This window comes from Oncorhynchus nerka, linkage group LG9a (assembly GCF_034236695.1).
Source record: "Oncorhynchus nerka isolate Pitt River linkage group LG9a, Oner_Uvic_2.0, whole genome shotgun sequence".
Classification (NCBI taxonomy): Eukaryota; Metazoa; Chordata; class Actinopteri; order Salmoniformes; family Salmonidae; genus Oncorhynchus; species Oncorhynchus nerka.
Window position 1 is genome coordinate 36,349,883 of NC_088404.1, and position 13,006 is coordinate 36,362,888.

Below are 13,006 nucleotides of genomic sequence, written 5' to 3' on the forward strand. Positions count from 1 at the left end.
TCATTTATTTACTTACTTTTACATATTTACAATTTGCATATTTACAATTTGTTTGTCCAACATCGATTTCTTCATTTTGCGGCTCCCTGGAGCAGGGGTATACAACTCTTGCCCTACAAGGTCCGGAACCTGCTGGTTTTTTGTTCTACCTGATAATGAAATGCACCTAATCAGTCCCTGATTAGACAGGAACAGGGATAAAAAGTAGTGGAACTGGCTTTGCGGTCCAGAGTTGAGTTTGAGGGGCCTAGAGTGTCCTCTTTCCACTGCTGTGGTGCTGAATCGCAGAGGGAGTGGGGTGGGCCGGCACGGTCATGGCTAGAAGGGATCCAGCTTTTGTCAAATTAACAAATTTATCTAACCCATTTCACTACACCCGCAATAACATCTGCTAAACACATGTATGTGACCAATAAGATTTGATTTTGTTTTGACCTTTTTCTCCTAACCTGTTATGTTAGTTCTCCTAACCTGCCCACGAAAAGTCAAATCTGAAGTTAATTTAACAAAACTGGTCCCTTCTAGCCATGACCAGCCGGCCCTGGTGTTCGTAGACAGCCATGTTTTGTTATTTATTAAGCCTAATTAAAATGTTTATGCCTAAGCTAATTAAATTAGTGAGGCCTACATTTAATTTGAAAACAGCTGTTTTTTGTAATTTATTAAAAATGTAATGCAAATAGCCTATAGGACAGGTCGTTCGCAAATTATAGTATACAAATATATTATATTTTTTACTTTTGACTGTGTAGGTGACTTGTTCTTCTAGGCTAAATGTTTTTCTTTTTTTAAATGACATTCGCTAGCCTCATCAGTCTAATGAATCTCAGTCCATTTTATAAAATAAACTGACCCCGTATTGTTTCCCATTTTATAAAATAAACTGACCCCGTATTGTTTCCCATTTTCAAATAAACTCACCCCGTATTGTTTCCCATTTTCAAATAAACTCACCCCGTATTGTTTCCCATTTTCAAATAAACTCACCCCGTATTGTTTCCCATTTTCAAATAAACTCACCCCGTATTGTTTCCCATTTTCAAATAAACTGACCCCGTATTGTTTCCCATTTTCAAATAAACTCACCCCGTATTGTTTCCCATTTTCAAATAAACTGACCCCGTATTGTTTCCCATTTTCAAATAAACTCACCCCGTATTGTTTCCCATTTTCAAATAAACTCACCCCGTATTGTTTCCCATTTTCAAATAAAAATAAACTCACCCCGTATTGTTTCCCATTTTCAAATAAACTCACCCCGTATTGTTTCCCATTTTCAAATAAACTGACCCCGTATTGTTTCCCATTTTCAAATAAACTGACCCCGTATTGTTTCCCATTTTCAAATAAACTCACCCCGTATTGTTTCCCATTTTCAAATAAACTCACACCCCGTATTGTTTCCCATTTTCAAATAAACTGACCCCGTATTGTTTCCCATTTTCAAATAAACTCACCCCGTATTGTTTCCCATTTTCAAATAAACTCACCCCGTATTGTTTCCCATTTTCAAATAAACTCACCCCGTATTGTTTCCCATTTTCAAATAAACTCACCCCGTATTGTTTCCCATTTTCAAATAATCTCACCCCGTATTGTTTCCCATTTTCAAATAATCTCACCCAGTATTGTCACCCATTTTAAATTTAACTCACCCAATATTGTTTCTCATTTAAAATAACTCACCCAGTATTGTTTCTCATTTAAATATACTCACCCAATATTGTTTCTCATTTAAATTTAACTCACCCAATATTGTTTCTCATTTAAAATAACTCATCCAGTATTGTTTCTCATTTAAATATACTCACCCAATATTGTTTCTCATTTAAATTTAACTCACCCAATATTGTTTCTCATTTAAAATATACTCATCCAGTATTGTTTCTCATTTAAAATATACTCACCCAGTATTGTTTCTCACATAAAATACACTCACCCAATATTGTTTCTCACATAAAATAAACTCACCCAGTATTGTTTCTCACATAAAATAAACTCACCCAGTAATGTTTCTCATTTAAAATAAACTCACCCAGTAATGTTTCTCATTTAAAATAAACTCACCCAGTAATGTTTCTCATTTAAAATAAACTCACCCAGTAATGTTTCTCACATAACAACATAAACTCCCCCAGTATTGTTTCTCATTCAAATTAAACTCATCCAGTATTGTTTCACATTTAAAATAAACTCACCCAGTATTGTTTCCCATTTACAGTCTCTCAACCAATCATTCTACTTTAGTGTACCAAACTGCATGCCATTACACCCTTTTAATATACAAACTCTTACTCAGTCTCTAAATGTTTACTCCAGCAGTCTTGTTGTGGTTTATCACTCCTCCCATACATGCAGATGCTGGTTTAGACTACTGAACAAAATTGAGACTTTGTTTACTCCTCACAGGCTTTTTTTGCAAGTGTATATGTTAGTCGGGGTCCAAGATTAAATGCATGTATGGGGGTGTGTCTGCCCTCCTCACTCCGTCTGTAATATTGTTTGGGGCAACCAGTTTGAGGCCAAAGACTGATTGACAAAGGGGCTGTCCTGTGTCACACCTTTAATGAACTCCCAGCCAGTTGTTCCCCAGCGTCTGGGGCCAGAGGATCGGGGCTTTCCCCTCCATTTCCCCTCCTCCTTTCTTTATGTATCTAATTAAAGTGGCTAGTGGGAGGTGACTACAAAGAGCTGTCCGGCTGGCCCTCCCTACCTCACTTTCTCCGCTTATCCGCTTCTCTCAGCAGTGCCACAGCCACAGGAATTTACAGCTGCCAGCCTTCTGATTAGCTGGCGTAGTAATGGTCAGCAGGAGTAAGAATTGGGTAAGATTCCTTCAGCTCTATAATTCATGTTAGACTCGACTGTCTGGCCTGCCCCCTCGCCTTTCCTCATGTCTTCAGTCATGTTGGGAGTTTCACTTTAGAAGAAATGTACCCCTCATCCTATTACACTGTCACCAGATTGTCTAGCAGGGAGTGACAGGACACAGACAGATCACACACTGCTCCATAGTTACATAGAGTGGAGGATTGGTGCTAAGCTAGATGTGGCTTGTTGAAAATATGAATCAAATCCAGATGTTGTAACCATGGCTTTGGAACCGGAAGCCTGTTGGCTGTAATCAACATTTGGCAACAATAGATACAATAGTTACTACAGCACACGTCCTATGGAGATCTCACCTTAAGGTTGTTATACAGTTCCCAGTGTGTTTCAACGGGTTATTTAATGAAAGACAGCTCTATTGTTTCTATGTGTAACTCACAGTAAGTGTACCTGAAGAACTCCGTACCAGAGGGTTCTGTTTAACATGGCATGTAATTCGGCTGTTATTGCAATTTGCTCTCTTTAGTTGTTTCAATTTAAAAGTTATTCTTCATTGATCGGGAACAAGAAGGCCTATTATTCCTGCTCTGCTCTACTGCCATCCACTGTACTGAGCCAGCAGAGTATAAAGCTGTACATCCTAGATAGAAGGAAGGGAAAGGGGGATACCTACCTAGTCAGTTGCACAACTGAATGCATTCAACCAAAACGTGAGGAACACCACAGAGGTCCACTCACTGATTACTATGCTGGTTCTTGCACCAAAAACACCAATATCTGATTGTGTTCTTTTAAGAAATGAATGATTGTGTATCTCCACACGAGCAGATGGGTCATGTCTGGTAAGGATGCCATGGGTATTGCAGATGTAGACCACCTGAAGATGTTGGCTAAAATTATTGGAGGTTAATCCTCTTCTTCTTTTTTTTTGTCACATAGATCGATCTGTCAACAGGCCAAGACCGATGCAGCCAAACTGTCCCAGTCTGGCTTTACCGTCAGACAGCCAGAGCTAGCAGGTCCTAGTTAACCCCTTTAAAAGACCATTTGATAAGACACCATGAAAGAGCTGCCTTTTCTCATTTAGCCCAGAAGCTTTTAGATGGCTGCGTTGATGGGTGAGTTAAGAATGGGTTAAACCCAGCTCAGTGCTAGAGACCATATCGATGGAAACCGTTGGTAACCTACATAAAGGAGGTTGTTCTCTTATAAACAGCACTCAACCACACACATGGGCAGATTGGATCATGGTAGAGATTTCCATAATCCTCACTGCACATCATACATAGGGCCTCTGGTGTTTTTTCAGTGTGTTTGTCCAAATCCCTTAACCCTAGCAGAGTTCAGTGTTTTTTGTCACCGGATCCTGCTGACTTGTGCCTTGGCAGTCTGTGTGAGTGACAGATGAAGAGCTTATATATCGTTTTGCAAAGCGCTTCCTCAATGTGTTCAGGCTTGTTGGCAAACCCTTCATCCGTGGAACTAAAATAGAGTGGAGTGCCTGGATTTGAGGGCTGTCACACTACCTGGGAGAATGTGACCTCATTAGGTGTAGGAGGGACCCCCAGTGTACCTCCATGCTTGGTGTGGTGAGGAATGACTGTCCCCATGGCTGCTCCCTCTGTGAGGAAAGCCGAGGAAAGCCTTCCATCAGCACCCACTCCTCCCCTGGAGCCCCTATCCTCCCGGTCGACCCAGGCACTAACATGTCTGATAGCAGCCGCTTGCTCTGGGCTTTGGAGCTGTTGATTTATTGGACTGTGTAGCTGCAGCAGTATCTGACCCAATGCCAAGAGCTCTGACTCTCTTCTCCTCTCCTTGCAACAGGGCAGGGCCCTCTTATTTAGTGCTGTTTGGTCTTAAATCTATGGACTGCTGTATTGACACTATTGTGTTAGACTAAACATGTTTGTTTAATGATTGTTTTAATGATGGTTTCGAGGCGCATTCTACTATACCTTTTAAAACTGCAATATGTAACTATTTGGGCGACCTGACCAAATGCACATAGAAATGTGAATTATAGATCTTAGACTTGCTGTCAATAAGAATGACAGAAGAGGTTGATATGTTCTATGTTCTCTATTTCTATGCTTCCCATGCTAAAGTTGTTTTTGCGTCTTTTGCTTTCATTTTTTGTAGACCAGCTTCAAACAGTTAAATACAATATTTTTGGTTCCAGAAAATATATTTCGCATCGGTTTAGATGACAATGATTCTCTACACTATACATTGTTTTGTCACACAAACTGAAATTAGGCAACCTATTAGAATATTAGCAACCAGGAGTGATTTTTGCATATTGCACCATCCTCTGTCAGAGTTATAGCTCATTTTATATTGGAATAAATAAAGAGTAAATTCAGAATGTATCCAATACTCTTATCTTGATTGATGATTTTCTTAAGTTTTTGTTTGATTTCTCTGTTCTCTACTTTTGTACAGTCTCTCCTCAGCCTGTGTTTGTGAACACAGACCACCCTGGTGTGTGTGTGTGTGTGTGTGTGTGTGTGTGTGTGTAGGTCTGCAGAGTAGCTGTCCTCCATTGAGACTTGCCTGGACTATAGTGGGGGTGGAACGCTGGGGTTGTGCACTTTTGAGATTTAACAGGAATGCTTTGGGGATCACTTTGTTTCAGATTTCATTCCCAACTGGGAGGTGAGGAAAAGAGAAGCTGGGTCCACACTGAGAGTAACGTGATACCTTGGTCCGTCCAGCTCCCTGTTACCTGAATGTATTTCTTGTTCTTTCTCTCTACAGAACAATGCAGATCAAGTGGCGTTCCAGGTGGGCGGGGGACTCTCTGCTCTGGAACAGATTCTGCTGGTCGTCACTGCAGCCTCCACCCCCACCGCAGTCCCACGCATTCCAATCAAGTGAGTACCAGCTTTTACAGTCAAATACAGCTCACCTCCTCTCCAAGCACACTGTCTTTTGATACTCTTTATTCATATTAGAGGGTTTTACACAAACTATGTGGTTGCTGCTTGTGGCTCTGCAGGGGTTATGACCATTTGTCAACTCTCTGTCACCTCTGCTGAGACAGCCATAAGGAAGTGTACATTTCAATTACCCCATTGTTTTTGGATAGAACGACCTTGTTCCCCATACAATACAACTTCATTAATCCATTGAAATGGAAATGTTGTATTTTTGCTGTGTTCCTTCCAACCCCCCTCCCTCCCTGACACCACACATACACCCTCAATAGGCTAAAAAGAGCACAGGGTCATCTGCAAAGCAGCACCCCTAGAGCAAGTTAGTCTCATTTAGTCTTCACAACCAGCATACAATATCCTGGCCTAGTCCTACTCTCATAGCCTCATGAGCCAGCGTTTCACTGTCCGGCGTCCGACCCGACCTCAACTGAAAAACCATGAGCCTTTTCAGCTGCTGTGTACAGCCTCTAAAGACATGGTCCACAATCAGACTGTGTCCTCTCCCTGACCTCAGTGACAGCGCTCCTCTGTTTACAATTGGAGATGTGAGGTAACCTCAGCCCCTCCTTTTATTTCTCTGTTTATAGTGCTCGCATCTCAATAAATATCCTAAATGGACATGAATAATAATGCACCATTTAAAGAAAAAAAGAAGGGGATTATATTTTGGTCATCTATTTTGTATTCATTCTTTTCTGTTGATCTACAGAAAGGCTGTGTGTCTAATCCATCATACAGACTCTGTCGTGGTTTTGAGTTGTGGGTCTGGAGTTAGCGTGGCCTGCCAGTAGATAACCTCTGAGAGACCGCCATTCTCACAACACTGGGAGTCTAATGGACTGGAATGGATTCTCTCCTTCACTTATTAGCATTTACTGTTTCCCAAACCTCCACTAATGGACAAACGTTACTTGTATTTATAATGCTTTTACGTATGGCCATTCGTGTTTATCGATTTATTTAAAACATTTTACTTCCTCAATCACTAATCCTAGAGAATTTGAAGCAGACTTCAGTATTGTGAGGAATTTGATTAACTTAAATGGGGGGAGAGTTTTCTGCTTGTAGGTAGCTTGGAGTCTTTTGTTCACAATTGGACTGTTTTTGCTTGTTGGAGCTGAAGACCATACACACATGGTTGTTACTATGCTTTGAGAGTTCCACTTGACATACAGTGCATTCGGAAAGTATTCAAACCCCTTGACTTTTTCCACAATTTTTTACGTTACAGCCTTATTCTAAATTGGATTAAATAAATGTTTTTCCTCGTCAATCTACACACAATACCCTAAAATGACAAAACGAAAACAGGTTTTTAGAAATGGTTGCACATTTTTTTTTTTTTAAATACCTTAGTTACATAAGTGTTCAGACCCTTTGCTATGAGACTCGAAATTGAGCTCAGGTGCATCCTGTTTCTATTGATCATTTTTCAGATGTTTCTACAACTTGATTGGAGACCACCTGTGGTAAATTCAATTGATAGGACATGATTTGGAAAGGCACACACCTTTTTATATATAAGCATCCCACAGTTGACAAAACCAAGCCATGAGGTCGAAGGAATTGTCCGTAGAGCAACGAGACAGGATTATGTCGAAGCACAGATCTTGGGCAGGGTACCAAAACATTTCTGACAGAGTCGGAGTTCCTCTTGGGATATGGAAGAACCTTCCAGAAGGACAACCATCTCTGCAGCACTTCACCAGGCCTTTATGGTAGAGTGGCCGGATGGAAGCCACTCCTCAGTAAAAGGCACATGACAGCATCTTGGAGTTTGCCAAAAAGGTCTGATGAAACCAAGATTTAACTCTTTGGCCTGAATGCCAAGGTTCACGTCTGGAGGACACCTGGCACCATCCCTATGGTGAAGCATAGTGGTGACCGCATCATGCTGTGGGGATGTTTTTCAGCAGCAGGGACTAGGAGAGTAGTCAGGATCAAGGGAAAGATGAACGTAGCAAAGTACAGAGATCCTTGATGAAAACCTGCTCAGGACCTCAGACTGGGGCGAAGGTTCACCTTCCAACAGGACAATGACCCTAAGCACACAGCCAAGACAATGCTGTAGTGGCTTCGGGACAAGTCTCAATGTCCTTGAGTGACCTAACCAGAGCCCGGACTTGAACCCAATCGAACATCTCTGGAGAGACATGAAAATAGCTGTGCAACAACGCTCCCCATCCAACCTGACAGCGCTTGAGAGGATCTGCAGAGAAGGGGAGAAACTCCCCAGATACAGGTGTGCCAAGCTTAGCGTCATACCCAAGAAGAATCCAGGCTGTAATCACTGCCAATGGTGCTTCAACAAAGTACTGAGTAAAGGGCCTGAATACTTATGTAAATGTAGTGTTTTTTTTTGTTGTCATTATTGTTTTTTGTGTGTAGATTGATTGAGGGGGGGACTATATTCATTTAGAATAAGGCTGTAACGTAACAAAATGTGGAAAAGGTCAAGGGGTCTGAGTACTTTCTGAATTCACTGTAACTATGAAGAGGTGTGTAAGATCAGAGCAGGGTTTCCGTTAGGAACATGTGGTGACGGACATTTGAGAAATGTACCGGACTCATATGCATTGGGTTCATAAGCTGATTAGGGCGCCCACCCACGGTGCTCAGAATGACAGAAATCACTTTTAGAATATGGTCATTCATATTAACAGAACGTGCAAGTTGAGAACGCAGCGATGGGCGGTCCTTCTTACCGAATTCTGATGTGCACTTTGAACATGTTAGAATAACTGTCCACATTAACTTTTCATCTGTCAACAAGACGAGAAATGAACAGCAAAATCACTAGCCTATGTCAATTTACTATAGTAGAAAAGTTTAAGCTACCTATTCTATTGGTCAGCTTGTCAAGAAAGAAATAGCCTATTCCAAACAGACTCTGGGAAAGTTGGGAGGATTGAACCCTAATTCATACAACCAGTGTGCCAAGGCTACGTAAATAATTAAGTTTAAAAAAGCAATGAGTCTGATGCAACAGATCGGAACGTTTAGCTTCAAACATTGATAAACTGTTATTTCTTCACATTATAAGCGCTGCAATGCACACAAGGCAGTAGACGATGCACAAATGTTCGTTCGATAATACAATTAGCAGGAAAACATAGTTGCCAAAATGGCACTGCACATGCGAGCGGTTTCATTGTGACAGTGATGAAAATATCCTTAGAATTGTAGACGAGAGGAGAGCTAAAGGGCTACTTTGAATCATAGTATTAATGTATTAAACGTTCAGATTTCAAACAATTAAGCATATGTTTTCAAAATGCATACGGCCTCCAGCTCATTGCAAAGTGGTGTGTGACGCGCTGTTGAAGCCTGCCTTTCGTTGCCGTTTAATGCCGCGTTAAAAACAACTGGGATCTCGGAACTCTCTGACTTCTTCTGTGTGTTCAAGACAAAACAAGCTCCTACTGGGAAAAATAGTTTTGAATGGGCTCTGTATCTGTATGCTGTAGGCCTATGTGTGTGATAAATAAGATACATAATGAATACACAATACACGTGCCAATTTAATTCCACTGAATTATGCAAATACACTATAGATAAGCATGTAAAATGTATTTACATGGACTGATATTTCCATCAATGAATAGGCTAAAAAGTATTATTTCGCAATGGGATCTTTTCTTCTTCTCTCAGACAATTGGCCGGCACCAATTTTATCTATCGGATTTTCTATTTTTTTATTGTCCAAAAGCCGGCTATTACCGGCTAACGCAAACCATGGATCAGAGGTACTTATTTCATCCTCTACAGAACAGCTTGTCCAATCCAGAGCTGAAGTGTGCAATGTCTAGTGATAATGGAATGGACTCCCAGTTACCTTCTTTCAGTACTCAATTACTTACTACCTTGTCTGAACATGTTGAGAAGAACTTCTCCAGAGTTTCTATAAATATGCATAAGACTGAGGACAAGTCCAATACACCATCTCACTCCTTCGTCATCACAATTAGGAATGTTAGGATGCAACTAAAGAAAAGCTCAAGAAATTAGTCCAGTTCTTGGTATGTGTTTCACTTGATATATATATATATATATATATGAATCAGTAGTATTATACTTTTAACAGTATTTAGTGACCGTATTCATGATGTTGCCAATGGCAAAACATGCAACGTGTTGCCAGGTCCTGTCTGGACAGCTGAATGGTCTAACCAGCAACTATGGTGTTTGTTGGTATTGATTGGCTCAGGTTGTGATAGGCTGGCTGTCTATAGACCGTCTCTGTGCTTTCTCTGTCATCTGTGCTGTAGAGTAGAAGGCCTGGGGTTGTTGCTATGAACTTTTTTTTTAAATTTTTTTTTTTTTTTTTTTTTTTTCACCTGGTAGGCTAGTTGAGAACAAGTTCTCATTTGCAACTGCGACCTGGCCAAGATAAAGCATAGCAGTGTGAACAGACAACACAGAGTTACACATGGAGTAAACAATTAACAAGTCAATAACACAGTAGAAAAAAAAAATGGGCAGTCTATATACAATGTGTGCAAAAGGCATGAGGAGGTAGGCAAATAATACAATTTTGCAGATTAACACTGGGGTGATAAATGATCAGATGGTCATGTACAGGTAGAGATATTGGTGTGCAAAAGAGCAGAAAAGTAAATAAATAAATAAATAAAAAACAGTATAAAAACAGTATGGGAATGAGGTAGGTGAAAATGGGTGGGCTATTTACCAATAGACTATGTACAGCTGCATCCTAGGGTCTGAACCTGGGATAACCCTCCAGAGCATATCAATCCAGCCCCTCAGACACACCCCGCCCACACTCAATGTAGTCCTGTGCCTGGTTAAACATGTATTACTCCACCCACATTCTATAAACACACACATTTACAAAATAGGAAAGGTAAGGGAGTCAAGTCAGGTCAAGGGAAGAGAATATTGAGAGCTACAGTGGTGATGAGATGCAACACAAGGACATGGTTTTCTGTCCACTAATCACTATTTCTCATCTGGATGGCGTAATGGGCGGTGTCTGTGAGACAGACGCTAACCACAGCGCTCGCTACATTATCTGTTTACAGTAATGCTGCCGTATTGATCGCCTCCTCTCAGATAAGCTGAGTGATTTACAAAAAAAGTCAACTGCAGAGTTGGAGATGCTCGGGCAATATTACCCCTCTGGGAGGCCCACTCCACCTCGTTACCATTACATTAATGAGCTAATTCCTCAGTGAGGCTCTGCTAATGTCCCTGTGTAACCCTGTTGCCGCTGGATCCCTGTCTAGACTAGCAGAGCAACAACTCTCATTAACATGAATATAGCAGTTTGTCGAATATGTCAAAGATGTTAACGTGGAAAGTCATGCATAAACCATATTTACTTGCATGTGAACATTAACCTTAATTGGTCTGCACCTGGAGAGTAATTTGGTCGTTTTGAAAATCATTCAATCATCTAAATAATAATAAATAAATAAACTATTCCTAATAAAGTTGTGTATTTCAATCTTAACTTGAGGGACTATTGTTAAAAATCCTTCAATGAATGTATATTTTTTATTGGAGCAGTGCAAGTGTGTGCTCTGTGGGATTCTGAGTGGAGTGTTGTGTTCCCTAGGGGAGGAGGGGGAGAGCTGTCTAAAACAAGCTGTAAATGATCCCAGATCCTCACCAGGCAGCACCTCTGCTCTGCTCTCTCTGCCTCTGGAGACTCTTATCTTCAGTGTCACTATTAGTATATGGTGAGAAAATGTTTTGCCCCAGGCTGGAGGTGTGGATTAGTTGGGGGGTAAACTGAGGTGTCGTTCTGACTGCGTTTTTAAAAACTTTATCAGCACATCCTTCCTCGCTTTGGGGAAATCACTGTGTGAATTGATTAGCAAAAGCAAAGTTTCCATATCACTACTTTAACAAATCCAACACTTCTCAGATGTGTTAAGGAAAGATGGATGCTTTCTTCAAGTATTCCAACCTTGTGTCAACTACTGTGTGTTTATGGGACATGTCCCTTTGTCTCCCAGAAGGGGTCACTGGGGAGTAGAGAGGGGGAGAGAGATGGGACTGGTGTCCCAGTGATATCTGGGCTCAGCACCAGAGCCTGTCAGCATATGGGCCCGTCTCTGGTGCTGCTGGAGTATAACTCGGAGAGAAGACAAGCCAGCGTTAGACCAGACATACTGGCCCATCTGAAGGGCTGAAGAGCCAGTCGTATAACTTTGAGTTGAATTTTAGAGAATTGTTTATTCCTTTAGAGTAGGGAGAAGAGACCATTCAATATGACTGTGGTTGTGGTATCCATTTTATCTAAGTGATAAGTGGAACAGGGGCCCCTGTCCTACCTTGCTGAAAATGGAACGAGCTGCTTTCTAGTTTTAGAGAGACGTCTTAACAGTGCAGTGGCACTGCTGTGCTAGGACACTGCATGTTAAAACACTATTGTAGTTGACCACCTCTGTCACATTACTGAGTATGTCCAGTGAAATCAAAGCCGCTACCTGTGGTTTCCTTTCAGGATGTCGTTATAGGGTACGAGTGAGTGAGTGTGTGCTTGCATGTGTGTGTGATGCGTGACGGCTCATCAGATTTCTCCCAGTATATACCCAGCCGGTGTGGCATGACAGGCAGAATGGACATCTTGGAAGCACTCAGGGTATCAGATAGATCAACAGGAGAATCAAATGAAATGCCATTTAGATAGCAGTGAATGAAGGGATTGTTTGACGGTACCAGGAAATGGATTTGCTCTTCACCTTGTGTTTTGGCTTACACCGTGCGCAAATTGATTTTGTCGCCCCACACCAAACGCGATCACGACACGCAGGTTGAAATATCAAAACAAACTCTGAACCAATTATATTAATTTGGGGATAGGTCGAAAAGCACTAAACATTTATGGCAATTTAGCTAGTTAGCTTGCAGTTGCTAGCTAATTTGTCCTATTTAGCTATCTTGCTGTTGCTAGCTAATTTGTCCTGGGATATAAAGTTAAGTTCTTTTACCTGAAATGCACAAGGTCCTCAACTCCAACAATTAATCCACACACAAAATGGTAAACCAAATCTTTTTTAGTCATCTTTCCTCCTTCCAGTATTTTTCTTCTTTGGACTTTATATGGCGATTGGCAGCCAACTTTCATAATAAGGTGTATTACCACGAACGACCGACCTCGGTTCATCTTTCAATCACCCACGTGGGTATAACCAATGACGAGATGGCACTTTGGTATCTGCTCCTATAAACCAATGAGGAGATGGAAGAGGCAGGACTTGCACTGCGTT

General features: G+C 41.2%; 1 protein-coding gene across 6 annotated transcripts in view; it reads left to right on the plus strand.

The window, feature by feature from the left end:
• scaper (S-phase cyclin A-associated protein in the ER) overlaps window positions 1-13,006 on the plus strand; it is a 139,622-nt gene that overhangs the window by 96,899 nt on the left and 29,717 nt on the right. For all 6 annotated transcript variants that reach the window (XM_029668013.2, XM_029668015.2, XM_029668017.2 and 3 more), the window contains one exon: window positions 5,590-5,705. In XM_029668013.2, the coding sequence (XP_029523873.1) occupies window positions 5,590-5,705 (116 nt within the window). The remainder of the gene's footprint in view (window positions 1-5,589; window positions 5,706-13,006) is intronic.